This window comes from Saccostrea cucullata, unplaced genomic scaffold (assembly GCF_032062105.1).
Source record: "Saccostrea cucullata isolate Sc308-1 unplaced genomic scaffold, CSIRO_AGI_Scuc_v1 ctg10, whole genome shotgun sequence".
Taxonomy (NCBI): Eukaryota; Metazoa; Mollusca; class Bivalvia; order Ostreida; family Ostreidae; genus Saccostrea; species Saccostrea cuccullata.
The window spans coordinates 592,173-609,936 of NW_026938566.1; the positions used below are offsets into that span (position 1 = coordinate 592,173).

General features: G+C 32.7%; 2 protein-coding genes across 3 annotated transcripts; one reads left to right on the top strand and one right to left on the bottom strand.

Annotated features, from left to right (window-relative positions):
• Window positions 1-1,076: 1,076 nt before the first annotated feature.
• Window positions 1,077-6,558, bottom strand: LOC134250674 (mitochondrial ribonuclease P catalytic subunit-like). 2 transcript variants are annotated; one of them, XM_062733033.1, is made up of 7 exons: window positions 6,472-6,558; window positions 4,705-5,624; window positions 4,370-4,414; window positions 3,169-3,421; window positions 2,865-2,986; window positions 2,284-2,500; window positions 1,077-1,257 (listed from the first exon to the last, which is right to left on the bottom strand). In XM_062733033.1, the coding sequence occupies exons 1-7, from the start codon at window positions 6,472-6,474 to the stop codon at window positions 1,126-1,128; spliced, it is 1,692 nt and encodes a 563-aa protein (XP_062589017.1). In that variant the 5' UTR covers window positions 6,475-6,558; the 3' UTR covers window positions 1,077-1,125. The 2 variants fall into 2 exon arrangements, with proteins under 2 accessions (XP_062589017.1, XP_062589018.1); XM_062733034.1 differs by having other exon boundaries at window positions 6,411-6,546.
• An 18-nt stretch (window positions 6,559-6,576) lies between these two features.
• On the top strand, window positions 6,577-16,701 carry LOC134250675 (acid phosphatase type 7-like). Its single transcript, XM_062733035.1, has 12 exons — window positions 6,577-6,757; window positions 7,514-7,708; window positions 8,095-8,277; window positions 11,099-11,124; window positions 11,261-11,358; window positions 11,825-11,893; window positions 12,371-12,485; window positions 12,994-13,107; window positions 13,690-13,818; window positions 14,069-14,140; window positions 14,417-14,554; window positions 14,774-16,701. The coding sequence occupies exons 1-12, from the start codon at window positions 6,670-6,672 to the stop codon at window positions 14,831-14,833; spliced, it is 1,287 nt and encodes a 428-aa protein (XP_062589019.1). The 5' UTR covers window positions 6,577-6,669; the 3' UTR covers window positions 14,834-16,701.
• Window positions 16,702-17,764: the final 1,063 nt, after the last annotated feature.

The window sequence follows — 17,764 nt, forward strand, 5'->3', positions numbered from 1 at the left end:
TGAACTCACGGATTTAGCGAAGTTACCTTGGATCCCCAGCTATATAAATTTGACAAATTCCTTATACGTCGAATCTAATAATTATGGATATAGCAATTAAAGTAATTTCATCAGAAGTCCCAGTGACTTTGTTATAACCAAGTTTTACTGTGATATGTTTCATTGTAGCAGTCAGGTTTAAAGTTTTAGATATGTGTACTACAATTTTAGCCACAGAATGACAGGATTAATGTATTTTGAGTGCGTTAAATTTCTTAAAGAAAGTCTTTCCAAGGTATAATAGACCCTGTATTGATCAAACTTGCATCTACAGTATCGACTCACTCTATCAAAAATACTATAGATGCTGGATATGACCTACAATTTTGAAGGATTGACAAGCTTTAAGTCATTCCAGTGACTTAAATTTCAAGCCCAATTTAAACCAAATTTTGAGGGATGATGCATCTTTTCTAGATGACTGAGTCCCAGTTAGAAGTTTTGTAGCAGGTTAACTCAAATGGAATGCAAAAAAGCCATTCATAGATCAGCCTTGTACATGTACTGATCATACATCTTGGGAAGCTCACTTCTAGATGGATTGGACCAATGCTTAACCAAGTTTTATTTACTTTAAGAGGCCCATTCACTAGTAACTCCGTGTATAAGGCCTCCCAGAACCAAACATTTTAATAATGTTGAAATATGAAAAATTAATAAAATTCAAAAGCCTATAAGAACAATACGAACTGGGAACAGAGCAAACATAGACCTCTAAAAAACAGAAGAGGTGGGATCAGGTGCCATTAATAATTAAACATTCCCTATCAACTTGTCTCACTCACTGTATGATACAGCAAATGGAAATGCCTGTAGACAATTCAGAGTAAAAAATATTCCATCTTTATCAGATGGACATTCAAATAGAATTAAAACATTTTGATACAGTTTAAATAATGCAATATGTCTGTCTATCTCCTGATATGCTGGGTAGTTTCAGAGTACTGGGGGACTGCTGAGCATTATGGTAACTATGGCTGCCTGTTTTACATGCAAACTAAACCAAGCTTCAATAACAAAAGAGACAATATCCTAGCTTTTTCTATGATTTTTATTTCTCTTTCATGTTCACAGTGTATTTACATATTATTCCTGTACACACCAAAGTGTTGGTCTGATGTTGTCAGTGTGCCTCTTTGTTTGTAAAGGTATACTTGATGTGACTATATGCCAGCCATTTTCAGTCTTTGTAACAGGTTTTGGTGTGAAATGCTTATGCTACAATGCAAAATAAATGAAGTATTAAATATGAAATATTAATTTCTGTAGACAGGAAAATTAACAAGAGTTAACATTTTTTGCTAAATGAGGTAACATGTACATGATTGGAAAGATTTTGCATTATCTCCACCTTACACTCCCACCCATGTACCCAAGGCCTTCATACAGAAATAAACACAAAACTTATTACAAATTCATATAGCCTAATAAACATGAACATATCCACTTCAGTAATTGTTACGATAAGAGGCCCTTAGGCAACAATGCTCACTTGAAAGAGTTGTCTCTCCAGCCCTGCTTGTTTTAAAGACTCTGTAAACTTAATGTTAACACCCTATTGTGTTCCCATCTGAGTCACAAATGGGCAGGACATGACCATACTTTGATTCAGACAACAGAAGTGCTTACTGAATATCTTTTTGTAACAAGAAAAGATTTTTTTTCCTCTGTATTTGTAAAACTTAACTCTACCCCCTATTTTAAGTACCATCCAGACCCCAGTAGCTTTAGTTTGATCTCATATAAGTGGAATTTTTAAATACAAATTTAGCCATTTAAATAAAAAAGGTATTTTTTTTAATGAGAGGTAAGGCCATGCAAAGTTAATTACTTGGTTCTCAGGCCTTTTTTCAAGAAATATGATGAGGGAGGGAGGCATTTTTTTTTCTTTTTTATTGCCTCCAAAACATGATGAGGCAGCTTTTTACATTGTACAAAACCTCAAAAAATGATGAGGGAGGTTTTTATTTTATTGATTTAGCAATAAAAAGGGTCAGTGAGGCACCCTTGGAAGAGATGAGGGAGGGCCTGAGAACCAAGAAATTAATTTTTTTTGCCTAATTTAAGCAATTTTATTATGCCAAAAAAGATATCTTCATTAACCAATACAGAATAAATTGTTAGCAATATTCAATTTTAGTGATCTTAAAACCCTCGTTAAAAATGCCAAAATTGAACCCTCATTACAAATTCTTATACAGTCTTCTAGAAATACTCTTTGAACCTGCACATACATGAACTTACACATTTTAGAATGGTTTTGGGAGAATAATATAATTTAGGATGAATTGTTCTGGAGGACATCCATCTAGAGTAGAAATCCTGTAGTTCAGAGTCTATCTGCTTCTTGTGATCGTTCATGAAGTCCCCGCTGATGATGTAGGAGTCAGGTTGACTGTGTAATGCAGCATACAGCACAAATAAATCATCAATACCACTGGCTGCCTTCATCCTCTCATCCCTAAAATATAAATTCAAAACATTTCAAATAATTTTCTTTCCAGGAACTGAGCCAATTTAAAGCATATACATGTATTACTAACGATAAATGAAAATAGCCACCGTCTAACAATTGTGAATAATGTTCATAGTTTCTACCTCCCTTGGGTCAAAAACCACTAGAATTTGAACCACCTTTAATCTGTATAAAAATTTAACGAACACACCCTCTCAAAGTGAGACAATCAGCAATGGATAGCAATAGGTCTCAGAGTGATTCACATAGTTAGGTGAGCTTAAAACCCATGGCAAAAGCTCTTTTTATCGGTACACAATACAGGTAATACCAGTAGTTTGAGTAGGTTAAAGTTTAAAATCATGCGTACCTGCTATATCTTACTGGAAATCTGGTTATACTTGGATGTTCCAAAATATCACCAACCATTTGAAATAAAATATTCCTTCCAATGACCAACTTTTGACCAGGGAGCTCTCTGAGTAAAAAATCCTGCAAAAATACAGGTATTTCACCATAAATTAGTCTTGCATTGCTCTTTCAATTTATAATTAAACCACTCACCTTCAATTACACCGGATTACAAATTTGGCAAAAATAAATCAATGTTAATTTTCCCTGAAACACAGTGTGCAAGATTAATGAAAAGAGAATAAAGTAAGTTGTACACGTACCTTCATGAGTTCTCCAGATTGCATCCGTTCTGCTTGGGTATAAGCACTGCCACCGGTGAATTTGTGCATTACCCACATTCCATCTACTACAAAATCAAATTTTCCGTGCCTTTTGAGGAATTGTAAAAAAGTCTGAAAAGTTTCACTGTGGTGTTTGTTCAAAGTTTCAAAGATGGAGGCCTGGATCCTTTCTAAGCTCTTCTCATTAAAATGACACTGTCCAACCGTAGCCCCACAGTTCTTGCAGGTTTCACTGAAAATGATACCATAGGACAGAAAATTATTAGTTGTTTAACATTACGATCCTTGGTTTAGTCTCTTTGTGTAGCAAATGTATAGTATTTGAAATCAGATATAACTATTGAAGAAGTAGCCTTTCAACAGAAGTTCACTGAAAAGTTTAATAATAATAACCATGACAACAAAGTTTAAAATCAAAACATTGATAAAAATGATTTTGCATCTTCTTCCTGTGCACAAAGTTTTACTGAAATTGAAATACTATATTATGTAACCATGGCAACAGCATGTTCCTTGACATCAAAAACTAATAAGAAAATTTGTGAAATTATTAATTCGTGGGAACAATCTATTCTCCATTCCATGCATTGTACTTAATTTGTACATGGGATTAAAGGCTCACAAAATAAAGGTAGTGTGTGAGGTAAATGTTTTATTTTAATCTACTGACTTTATCAAAAATTTTAGTTTTTCTATCCTGTAAAATTAATTTTCAATAATTTTTTTCCTTAATGAGTCTTAGTATTGTCTGTATTTACATGTCTTATATATTTAATTAACCTTTAAAATTTATCTATTTATATATAAGTCACTGACTTCCCTTATCATGTCACATTGAACCTTGCCTAAGTAAATGTCCATAACAAATTACACATTTACTATCACCTAATCATATTAACTATGCAGGTGTGAACAACTTTTGGAAAGGGCATTGAACATTTATCTTAAAAAGTTTTTAATGCAGCGGCATAAATAGTCTAATTCGGACACCGCCGTTTCCAAAGTAATTGACTATATGATATATTACTGATTTATCATGTTTGATAAACAACATTTTAAATTTGAGTTTATACTTTTAACAGAAACTTGAAAGTTAACATAATTTTAGATGAGATTTTGGAATACACAGGATCCAGATTAAACAAGTTTCACTGTACATGTACATGTATATTCTACTTACTCTCTAGTCACAAAGGTCTCTGTTATCTGTGGCTGCTTTCCCTGTCTAAGAGAAAAAAATGAAGTGAATGCACCATGACTATCATCTCAGTATCATCCATAACAGTTTCTCAGCCGCGGTAATATATTGCCTACATCCAGTTCTAAGCTATGTAGCTAAGAACAAAAACAGTGGAAATGTATTTTATAGGACTCTATCAATATTTAAATTAATAAATAAATACAGCTTCAAAGATCTAATCAAGGAACTAAAAATCTCGAAATTGCACAATAATATGAAATAAAATTATTTTAATGACAGAAATAAAGAAAACAATATTAAATACATTTCCTCACATTATCAATGCCTGCTTTAGATCCTCCACTCTGTGATCTGATGGATAGAAGTGTTGTATTACACCTAGAAGTCTTAATGTATAGTCAACTGGCAGCTTGTCTGACTGGTGAAGGAGTCCTTGCCACAGTTTTTCCACCACAGCAGCAGACAAATTATCCTTGTATTGACCAATCAGAGCTTCACTTACATCCCTGTCTCCGTATCTAAAGGCCGCATTCACAATATGGTGAAGATGATTGGCTATATTTATTGGGGTCACAGCTTTGATGTTTTCTATGCTTTTGTTGTAGTTTCTCACTAACTCTAGGCAATCTTTGTATTTACTTGTCATGCACAAAGGTTCTATCACCATTGCAAATGTAGAGCTGTCGGCATATATTATGTCATCTTTTATTTCCATAAAACATTTTAATATTTGGTTTTCGTCCACTTCACTGGGACTAAGGCCTGTGAAAGAATTCATGTAACCCAGAATCAAGGACATTTTGAGCATTTTATTCATTTTCTTTTGTAAACGATGCTTCATCCATTTTTCTGCAAACTCTGGATGCTTAGACTTTTTAGCCCAGGTATTGACAAGATAATCAAAATGAATCAGAGCTGACATATTCCTTTTCTTGTCCTCCAGTTCAGAAAACATTTGAATGAGTGTTTTGAGCTCTTTCTGTCCTGGGTTGGTTGTCCAGTGACATTGTTCTGGTTCCATTCCTTCAACATCCTCAGAAAATGGCTTCATCCATCCATTTTTAAGAAACGTTTCATGTAAGCGTATTTCATTCAAACATCTTACCCCAAGAATTCTACCATGTGGATTGTTCCTGGGAACCCAGGGAGTCCAGACACTAAATCCATATCTGCACAAGCTAGCTGCTAAATTCATTCTTCGGGCAATCATTTTAGCACCCAGAATAGAAGTCACCTGTAAAGTTCAAAAATACATAATAGTGTTGCCTGCAGAGCAATACACAAATTAGCACACACCCTTACCCCAGGGTTCATGATTTGAACAAACTTGAATCTACACTACCTGAGGATGCTTCCATATAAAAATGTGTGATCTAGGCTTTGCTGTTCTTGAGAAGAAGATTAGGTAAAACTTTGCTCATCCATTGTTGCTTCACCCAACCCCCAGTGGTCATGATTTGAACAAATAAGTTGCATGAATCTACACTTGAATGAGGGAATGGCCCTTAGATTAATGGTAAATATGAATCCACACTCTCCTGGATTTTAATATAATGATAATGTTTCATATGTAATTGCTTATATTTGTATTGAATCTGTTAATTGTTACACTGTAAATCTCTTTATCCTTTGAACTCGGATTTCATCTAAATACAGGACTATAACCCTAGACGGTCCCATTACAAATGATTAATCATGGCTTTGCTAAAATGCATAGAAATCAAAAACAATTAATGTCATTTTTTTAAAGTGTCTTCCAACTCCAAGTTCTGATGCAGTGACTATATATATATATATATATATACACTTATATCTTACCAAACCTTATTTCAATATTTCACCAAAGACTTTATCTTTTTTTGGAAAAGTTGCAAAGCATAGGCACTCCCCATCTTTATTGTCAAAACAAAACACATGCACACCTAATGACCTATAATCATTGGTAGATGTAGATTTTTTTTATAAAACAATATATTAAAGATGGGGAATGCTAATGTTTCTTAGCAGTTTAAATAAGTACCTAGATTTGCCTATCACATGGTCTGTTAAGTCATATTTCATGTTTCTGTGTGAATATGCACCATAAAGTGCTGTACGATACGATACCCTTCATCACATCAGTAACTTTCACTGCACTTTGACACACGAGGTTTCTATTTTCAGTTGGGTTCGATTCTCAAGAAAATATTAATCCCGATCCCGATAATAAATAAGTCACATGACAAACTTGTGTTGCGTAAATTAGTCACACAAACTTGTTTTGTGTGTGAACGTTCAAAATGTTCCAGTACCTGATACTTTCATTGGTTTTAGGTCTTACTTATTCTGATAATGCAATTCCAGAGCAGATACACCTCTCCTATGGCCGTAAGTATCGATAGAAACTGAAAAGCTGTCAAAATGAAAGTAAACTTACGTTTTCATGTGTTTCACTGTTTGTCATCAGATCACGAGCATCTTTGCTTTGAGCCTTTGACAATACATTATTCCTCTGATCAAGTCACGTAATGCAAAATAATAAATTCCAAGATGCATTTTTTTTAGAAATTCAAAATAGCATAGCCTTGTTGAAGAGCGATAAATTTTTCATTTCTCCTCTAATAAACAGGTTGAGACCAATCGCCCAAATGGGATATAATAGTCCGTTTGAGATATAATATCCTAAATGGGCTATAAATTTACAGTTTAAAATTTGAAAATTTTGATTTTGGCAATAAATATCATAAATCCGCATCAGGGCACTTAAAAAGGAATAATTTTGGTTAACAAGTTTTTCTGTATGTCTGTTATTTAGGAGATTGATCCCTTGGAAGTTTTAAAAAGGAAATTTAAAAGCATGCATAAAAACCTTCGAAAAGTTATTCCTTTTTAAATGTTTTGATGCAATTTGCCAAAATAAAAATTTTAATTTTGCACTGTAAAAAATTCATTTCTTCTCTAATGAAATAAAAAGATAAATAAATATATATTCTTGCATTTGTCATATTTTCCATAGAACTCTCCTTGAAATCCTGTATTTGTGCTTATATATAATTAAAAAAATGAAACCAGATTGATAACTATGGCCAAATATACTTGTAATGTGTATTGTAAATTTATAAATACATAAATTTGTATTAACAGGAGATTCAACACAGATGTATGTCACATGGAGCACAATGAATGCTACCCAGAATGCCACCTGTCTTTATGGAGTAGCGACCCTCTCTCAACAGGCCAAAGGCAGTACAACAAAGTTTGTGGATGGAGGCCCGGAGCAACATACCCAGTACATACACAGGGTCCTACTGACTAATCTACAACCTGGCAAGAAGCACAGTAAGTTGTATTTAATCTCTCAATACATAGCAGTTTATTTATCTCCTTTATAGCACCTGCATGGCTCTGAGGCCATTAAACTTAGTTAAGCACATTTTTGATCTCAGTTTCACGAAAGGTATTTATAGTGTAAAAGTGAGTGAGATTGAAATTGAGCTTGTCTTACTTTTATGGCCTTGGAGCCAGATCCCACCTCTGATCTCTCTAGGGATCTGTGTTTTCTCTTGATTCTCCTAGTTTGCATTTAATTGATTAGAAGACATGTATTTGACTTTGGTTCACTATTGTAATCTTCACATTTCGTTACTTATATGTATCAATGATGACGTTTTCGTTGTCAGACTTGTATTTTTCTTGTTCAAGTAATTGTTTTGTTTCTCTTTTAGTGTATCAATGTGGAAATGGGAAAACCTTCAGTAAAGTGTTCACCTTTAAAGCTCTCCCTATGGGTTCTGATATAGGAGTGCGTATAGCCCTGTTTGGAGATATGGGAAGTGAAAATGCACAATCTTTACCAAGGCTCCTTAAAGATGTCCAAAATGATATGTATGATGCCATTTTCCATGTGGGTAAGATGATTGTTTTATAATTTAATGCATAATATTACTTTGGGTGTGTGGTAAAGAATTGACTGACAATAAGATTTGTCCGTAAGACTTCCACCTTTAATAAAAAATACATGTACATGCAAAAGCCAAGCCTGAGAAAAAATGCAGCTATATGACAATATTTGCTTGACTTTCAGTTTCAGTTTCACATTCTTTTTAATTTTTTTTATTATAATTGTAGATTCATTAAGTTATCTGGGATGTTTTCCTTCCTTTTTAAATGTTGAGAAAAAAAAGGAATTAAAATTTTATGATGAGATAAAAATTCTCTTCCCATATCTCTTCATGCATTTCAGCTGCAGCTTTAGGTGTCAACTTTACCTCCTATTATTATTTTCCCTATAATTTATCTTCTTTTCTTTTAACAACTTTTCACAATAGATATTTTTATTTGTATAAAATATTTCAACTATCGTAACAACAAAATTATGATGTTGTACGTATGTATAATGCTGAAACCCTAATGATAGAATAATATTTGCCTGTTGTCATCTTGGACTAGGGTAACACTTTTAACCCTAGTTCGTTTCTGAACAGTGAAATAGAAATTTTTATTTATGATAAGTTATCATTGAAAAATACAAAGTGCAAAGATAAATGTCACATCGTTTAATATTAAATACACAAAAAAGAGGAAGACTTTACTAAATGATAAATACAATTATTTGACTATCATTAAGTCAGTTTAAATATTTACTGATATTTATTGTTATTGTCTATGTTTAATCTCTGTAGACCATTGAATAAACATATGAGTTGCAGTATATGGATAACATACACAAAAGACATTGTAATATTGACTTTATGCATAATATGTTTGCGTTTTGAAACACATAAATATCTTGAGTGGTAAATCTGAAAAAACATGCTGTTTTGCTACACCATAAATGTGTAATATTTTCCTCTAGTGCAGTCAAATTAATGTATGATATGCATGTATATGATTTTAGTATACAATATACAATTTCTTTTTGTAATTAAAAAAATCAAAGCAAAAACTCATATTGACTGTATTTTTTTTTAGGTCACCTGAGTAAACTCTGTATCTGTTTTCGTCCGCCGTCGTGCGATGTGCGTCATGAGTCGTTTGTTAACATTTAAACATTTTTATAGCTTCTTCTCTGCAACCACTAAACCAATTTCCACCAAATTTGGCATAAAGCATCTATGGTTGAAGGGGAACAAAAACTGTGATTTTCATGGTCTCTCAAATGGGGCCAAAACCACTAAAATTAATGCAATCTTTAAAAACTATCTAGCAGTCAAACTGTTTGCATGAATGTAATGACCATTTCCTCTACCAAAATTGTGAAATTCATGGCCCCATCAGGGGTTTAGTGCTAGGGCGGGGCTCTATGGATTATATGGTGAAAATGTATTATTTCTTTAAAAATCTTCTTCTCTGCTCCTAGGTATTAAATAAACTAACTAATTTTTATAGAATCCAAAATTGTATTTAATGTAGTATGTGTGATTTTATAGTGAAAATGCATTATTTCTTTAAAAATCTTCTTCTCTGCTCCTGGGTATTGAACAAACAAACTAAGTATATAGTTATGATAGGCAAGAATGCCTCTTTCAAAATTTTGAATTTTATGGCCCCATCAGGGTCAGGGGTTCTGGCGTTAGGGCGGGGCTCTGTTGATTATACAGTGAAAATACATTAATTCTTTGAAAATCTTCTGCTCTGCTCCTGGGTTTTAAATTAACTAAGTAAGTACATAGTTATGACAAGCAAGAATGTTTCTTCCAAAATTGTGAATTTTATGGCCCTAGGGTCAGGGGTTCTGGTGCTAGGGCGGGGCTCTCTTGATTTTATAGTGAAAATGCATTATTTCTTTGAAAATCTTCTCTGCTCCTGGGTATAAAACTAAGTGCATAGTTATAATGAGCAAGAATGCCTCTTCCAAAATAATTGTTTTAAAATACGGGGATTGATTATATAGTGAAAATGTATTATTTCTTTAAAAACTGGGTATTAAACAAACAAACTAAGTATATAGTTATGATAGGCAAGAAACTAAGTATAAAGTTATGATGAGCAAGAAAGCCTCTTCCAAAATTGTGAATTTAACAGGACTCTGTTGATTATATAGAAAAAATGCATTAAATCTTTGAAAATCTTCTCTGCTCCTGGGTTTTAAGCGATGAACACTACCTATATAGCTATGATGAGCAAGAGCCATTCTTCCTTGTGAATTTAGTCTGCAGGTGGGGGGGGGGCTCTACTTATATACTGAAAATGAATTAATTGATTGAAATCTGCTCCTTGGTATAAATCAAACATTTTTGATAAGCAAGGGTGCCTTTTCCAAAATTGTGAAATATGTGGACCAAGGGTTAGGGTTTCATATATGTTAGTGGCACTACTGATTATTGCGGAATATTACTGATTAGTAGAGATGCATTTGTTTTGTTCCCCCACTCTGTCTATGGGTATTAAGTATTAAGTAACCAAAGTAAGTATGCTTAGTGTATAGTTATGATAAGCAATGGTGCCTTTTTCAATATGTGAATGTGAGTGTGATTGCTGTGACATCTAGTTTAAAACGAACCAAATTCAATCATTGGAAAAGTGTTGCATGATGCTCAGGTGACCTATAAGGCCCATGGGCCTCTTGTTTAGTATTACAGTACCCTGAATATTAATTAAATTAAAGTAATTCAAATGTCATAGAATTTTTTGTGTGATATGTGTGAAGACAACCTGTCCAGTTTACAATCAGAAAGCACTTATTTTGTTTAATATTCTAATAAATTTAATATTTTTATTTTCTTACAGGAGATTTTGCTTATGATATGGACTCAGTAAGTAATTTGTACACTAAATCAAATTTTAAGTCTTTGAAATTCAGAATTATTAGAGATCAAATATAAAATTCATATAATCAGTTAATGTGTTTTACTGACATGTTGAAATCAGTTGTACTCTTAATTTTAACAGGACAATGGCAAAAATGGGGATGTATTTCTTCGAGCCATTGAACCAATAGCTGCAGCTGTACCATACATGACTTGCCCAGGAAATCATGAAAACAAATAGTCAGTATCTGTTCAGTATTGCTTCTTTTGTTTATTTTTGTACACCCATTTAGTCAAATACATTTGACTTGGGTATGGCATTTTCTGTACATTTATGTCCATCTATATGTAGACAATTCAATATATTCATTATTTTTTTCATCATGCTTTGAGGCATGAAATTGAAACTTAATTTGCATTTGACTTTATTATAAGAAATTTTAAGGGATTTGACTTAAGATTAATTACAAGAAGATATGTATGTGCTGTAGTATTCAAACAAATACCTCTAACTATACTGTTTTATGTGGTTTGAAAAATAGATTGATTCATGGAGATTAGATTTCATGGTTGAGGAATTGTTTAGACATAAGAAAAATTGTATTTTGTAGTTGACATAAATTTGTGGGTCTCTCATTCCTTGAAAACCACGAAAATTAAACCCCCAAGAAAATTAGTGATTTCACAGTATTCCTTCTTTTTGCAGCAACTTTTCAAACTACAAGAACAGGTTTACTATGCCAGGAGATGAGCAGGGGAATCTGATGTATTACAGGTAACTAATCTACAGTAATCTATTTGCAGAAATTGTATTTTAAGTTCATGTGTCATAAAGCTCATTTTATTTCTGGATATTTGAAGTAAACTTAAATTACAAGTACAAGAAAACAAAATTACTGTTTTATTCAATCATCATGATCAAATGGACTGACACAATACCTAATTAATTAAGGTTTCTGAACTTCACATCAAATTTTACTTAAAGGGTAACTGTCTGTAGAGAATGATTAACAGAGAGGAAATTGTTGCTTAAATGCTTATACCAAGATATTTTGTTTTGGAAACAGAGTACAATCATGTAAATTGATGATGTAGTCAGATAAATGGGTTATTTTCAAGAAAAATGTCATTCAAAATGAATCATATTACTTGATGGAATGTTCCCTATTCACAGTGGTGATTATTCTTTGTAATAAGAAGTATTTTTAGTTGAGAAAAATTAGTAAAATTGTCATACCTGTTATGCTTTTAGCTTCAACATGGGACCTGTACATGTCATTTCCATTAGCACTGAGTATTTCTTCTTCATCAATTATGGAATCATGCAGCCCATCCACATGTATGAATGGCTGGAGAAAGATCTCCAGGTATGTTATCCATTTTCAGATTACCTGACTAATCTTCTCTGCATGGTCTACTAGTATGCATAGATTGCTTTCATTTTTTAACTCCCCAAGCATTATTTGGCTACCAATGCTATACTTTGTGTACTCACATAGATTCAACTTTTTTGAAACTATGAATCCTTGGAGCAGAATTAATCTTTTAGTTTTACTTTGGGGTAGAAATAGGTACATGTATTAATCTTTTAGTTTTACTTGGTCATATTCAGATATAAATGGCCTTCAAAATCTCATGACCAGATGTTTGAATGTCCTCTATCTGCATGTTGAATACAGTTTGGATATCTGTAAATTCCTGCTCCCCCCTACTAAGTTTGATAGATGGAGTCTTAATGACTTAAATGTCTTTCCATATGTCTTTTTAAGGTCTTTAAAATTAATATGAATTTGTCTTTATATTTTCAATAAAGACTACATGTACTTATTTTTAATACAGGTATACACTTTGTTATCAGTACTTCTGTATTTACAGGAAGCCAGCAAACCCGAGAACCGAGCCAAGCAGCCATGGATCATTGCTATGGGACACAGACCAATGTACTGCTCCAATAACGACCATGATGACTGTACTCACCACGAATCACTGGTAAGTCCACAATGAGAAGTGGTAAATTGTGCACTGTAACTTACCATGAGTAACTGTATTTATTATGAATCAATGATAGATTTGTAATGGGAAGTGGTAACCATTCACTGTAACTTTATTTATCATGAATCACTGGTAGATTCACAATGAAAAGTGGTAACCGTATACTCAAACTTGATCATGAATAACTGGTAGGTTCACAAAGAGAAGTACTGTAAATCAACTTTTATTCGCGTACGAGAAATTTTCGCGAAATTCGCGAGAGCAACGTCATCGCGAATATTTATCGCCGCGAATGGGTCCTTAAAGTCTCTTTTTGTATTGAAAACAGTTCTAAAAAGGCTTGATCGCGAATATTAATCGTCGCGAACTAGTTTACTCCCGGCAAATCGCGAAATAAAGTCATCGCGAGTAAAAGTTGGTTTACAGTAGTTAATCATTCACTGTAACTTAATTTATCCTGAATAACTGGTATGTTCACAATGAGATGTGGTAACCATGCACTGAAGCACTTGCACTCTCTTGCCAAACTAGAATTCTTTGATGATGATAAAGTACTTGTATTATGCTTTGTACTTGTAGATCAGAATAGGAATTCCCTTCATTCACGTTCTGGGCATGGAGAAAGTCATGTACAAGTATGGGGTGGATCTAATGTTTTGGGCTCATGAACACTCTTACGAACGCCTCTGGCCGGTATACGACAGAAAAGTAAGTAGAATATGTCTGTAGATGCTAGATTATTTAAATGTTTGAATTATTTCAATTAAATTAAAAAGAAAATATCTGTTTGATTTTTTTTCTGCTATTGGTCATTTTCAAGATTATGGAATAAAATGAAAAAATCTTACTAGGTTGCTACTGACTTACTTAGTTTAATAGAATTTTTTAAAGATATACAAGTTACATATTGTGAAGTTCACAACTATGCTTGCTTAGTGTGATTGTATTTTGATTGAAGGTTTACAATGGAAGTTTAACAGCTCCATACACAAACCCAAAGGCTCCAGTACATGTCATTACAGGATCTGCAGTAAGTATTCCAACAACTTTGAATCTCTTATATGACAAATACTGTACACACAGAAAGTTTTGCTCCTTTAGCTCTTGTTGTCAGTGGAAAATTCAAAGCAGGATGACTTTGAAAACAAAGAGTTATCTTTCTTTTAATGCTGCTGCATCTGTGAGAATTTAAAGCAGGGTGATTGGACAATAAAAACCATAGGGCAAAATTATTCCAACACGTATACATGTACATGCAGTATACTGAAACTAATCTTTAAATGCATTTTAATGTTTGTACAAACAGGGATGCAGAGAAAAGCATGATCCTTTCCGTAACAATACGGCCGAGTGGTCAGCCTTTAGGAGTATAGATTATGGCTATACCCGTATGAATGTGTACAACTCGACTCATCTGTACGTAGAGCAGGTGTCAGATGATAAGGTCAGTTAACTGGTGCACTGCTCTCTCTCCATCATTCTCTCTCTCCTCTATCTTTCTCTCTCTCTCTCTCTCCTCTCTCTCTCCCTTTATTTTTAAAAAATTTGTATGATAAAATCTTCCGACACCTTTCGAGGGATATTTTTATGTTTATTTGTGTATCACAATATATTCATTTATTTACTTGTATTTCATCATAAATATGTTGTTTTCTATTTGCAGAATGGAAAAGTTATCGACAGTTTTACACTGATTAAAGATAAACATGGACCATATGCGTAACCTTTTACCTATTAAACTCAGTCAAGCAAACAGATGAAATGTTCAAATTAGTACTCAGAATGATTTGGAAGAATCACAGGAGAATATGACTGTGATATTTTGTGCTTTAAATTTTGCAATGTATGCTATATTGTACATTTTTGAACTTAAAATTGCATATATAGAGATTTCACACATTCCATTGCAATGTGTTTAATATATGTTTATCATAAATGTCTCATTTACATTTTTTGATGTGTAGATAAAAAAGTCATATGTAAAACAATGGGGTGCATAGATCAAGGTTGATGTATGTCAAATTTCTAGAAAAAAGGGGTTGTATGAGGAAAGCAGGCAGTATTTCAATAAAATGTCAGTTCTTCAAGTAAAATCAAATGTCATGGTTAAAATTCAAGATTTATCTTAATACTATGAGAAAAATTACAATTGAGAAAAAAATTCTCTTTGGCCTATATAGATAGATACGTGTCACTTCCTGTAGATATGTATGTCTGACCCTTTTTATTGACCCCTCCTTGGTAAACACATTGATATTTTCCTCTCTTATTTTTTGCTCTGAAATGTATCCTGCTTAGTAAACTGTACATTATGTATAAATGTCTGCTTTGTGAAGGGTTGTTTGTTCATTGGAAAAAAAAAAAGAGAAAGTCATTTCCTTGGTTTACAATAACTAAAGGCTAACTTTAATGTTACTTATATTTCAAGCAGATTATTGCATCCCAATTGACCTTTGTTTACTTTAGACCTCTTTGACCTTTGCGGACTTTTCTTTCAAATCAGTCCAACAGTGTAGATAATTATTTAAATGTTTTTTTTTATACTGAGTATGCATATAATTCAAATAGATTTTTTTAAATGAAATTTTGAAAAATTGATGAAATTATTTCCTTGGTTTGCAATTCTCATAATTATACATCTAAAGGCCAAGTTTATTATACATCAGAAAAGAGATTGTAAAAAAAAAATGTAAAGAAATTAATTTGCTTATATTTTAAGCAGATTATTGTATCCCTGTTGACTTGTGTTTACTGTAGATCCCTATGACCATTCCGGACTTTTCTTTCAAATCAGTCCAACAGTGTAGATAATAATTTAAATGGTTTTATTGATTCCGTAGAAGCACAAATTTTTGTGGGGATAAAATTTCGTTGATTTAATTGTCATCAAAAATAGTTTTGTGGGCATTTAATTTCGTTGTTTTGAAAGTAGCCTTATTCAATATATAGTCATATAAAATTTCATGTGGGATTTAATTTCGTTGATAATTGTTACGTGTAACAACAAAATAAACGAAATTTAATCCCCCGCGAATATTTGTGCTTTTACAGTATGCATGTAATTCAAATAAATTTTTTAAAATGAAATTTTGAAAAAAGACAGGGAATCATACAGTATTACAATTTTCTTTGCTTTCATCCTTTTGTATAGTTAGAATAATCTAACTTTTTCTTTGGGCAGGCCCTCATAAAGGGGTCCGTACCACAATATCATTTTAACAATAAAATGTTCCATCTACTTTGAGTTCTGGCTTTACTGCTTGACAAAGTCTGCTGACCGAACACAGGTTTGTAGTGAACTTTAGATATTACTTAAGCTATTATATAGGTCACATTCTTGTGGTGCTCAGTGTCTGCTGTTAGTATTATAGTAGCTGGAGATGGAGGTTTATACCTCACAGTGCTTTATCTTTTAGTCATTTATAACTTGTCATTGTGCACAATGTATTCATTCTCTGTTTTTTGTATACATGTACACATGTACCTATTAATTTATCATACCAGATGAAATTAATTGTGATTTTCATTTATAAGGAAGGAACTTGTTCTCAGAAATAAAACCAACAATAAAGATATTTCTTTGTAAATTTATTTTTCTGTATTGTTTTTAACAGTTTTTTAATGAGATAATGAAACAAATATTGTACAGTATGAAAATGTGCCAAGTGTGAGCAGTATGATAAAGTTTTTCTATCTCTCTAGCTGTTCTGCTAAACTCTTATATGAGTCTTTTAATTAATAAATGTAAAATCACTTATTTTTATGGGGCCAAATTTTCACAATATGCGTGAAATTTACCCTATAACTGGAAATTTTAGCGAGACACAAATTTAGCGATTTGTCCATAACAATTAGTATTTTATTTTTTATGAGATGAAATTTTAGCAATTTTAAAAAGCTCACTAAAGAAGCTATTACAAATAAAGCGCAATTAATTTTTAGCGATATTCAATTTTAGCGATCTTGGCACCCTTGCTAATAATGCCAAAATTGAATCCTCGCTAAAATTTCTGCTTATAGGGTACTTGTTCAAGGGGATTTTGTAGTTATTAAAGACACATCCCAATACAGTAAGAATATTTTCTATTTTGTTGAGGATATTAATTTGTGGGTCTTATCATGTTTTGAAAACAATGAAAATTAATTCAATCTCAGCCCAAATTAATGATTTTACAGTGTCTTACTTTAATCTTATTAATTTCATCAAAATGAAAATGAAAGTGATAATGTTATTGCTCTCACATGGCAGCTTAAATTATGATGATGGTTATTAAGTTTCTCAAATGCAAGTGAAACTCTAAGGTTGTGAAGTGAAGAGATGAAAAATTCATCAAAAAGATATTGCTCGGAAATGATAGTTTTACACACACAGAGAGAATGTGTGAATTAACGACCTTGACCTTTTGACCTCACAATAAACAGGAGTCTTTCTGAGACCATAGGAAGTTGCTGCGTAAAATTTCCCACAAGCTTCTTGATATCGCGCGGAAACTAGAGTGTTACAGACAGACAGAAATACAGACTGACGAACGGACCGGAATTCATATTCCTCACTTTGTGAAAGCGGGGGACAAACAGAACGTTATAAGGACAACACTATTAGTTTATTGAAGCAAAATATTTTGAATTTGGAACACCACTTTGAAAAGATGCT

What these genes read in the sequence shown, in the direction of transcription:
- LOC134250674 (XM_062733033.1), bottom strand. An exon ending in GAGACCTTTGTGACTAGAGA is followed by an intron (nt 3,422 to 4,369) that starts GTAAGTAGAATA and finishes TATCATTTTCAG; the next exon opens with TGAAACCTGCAAGAACTGTG. An exon ending in AATCTGGAGAACTCATGAAG is followed by an intron (nt 2,987 to 3,168) that starts GTACGTGTACAA and finishes GTATTTTTGCAG; the next exon opens with GATTTTTTACTCAGAGAGCT.
- LOC134250675 (XM_062733035.1), top strand. Translation starts at nt 6,670, where the DNA reads ATGTTCCAGTACCTGATACTTTCATTGGTTTTAGGTCTTACTTATTCT. An exon ending in ACAACCTGGCAAGAAGCACA is followed by an intron (nt 7,709 to 8,094) that starts GTAAGTTGTATT and finishes TTTCTCTTTTAG; the next exon opens with TGTATCAATGTGGAAATGGG. An exon ending in GTACTCACCACGAATCACTG is followed by an intron (nt 13,108 to 13,689) that starts GTAAGTCCACAA and finishes TTGTACTTGTAG; the next exon opens with ATCAGAATAGGAATTCCCTT.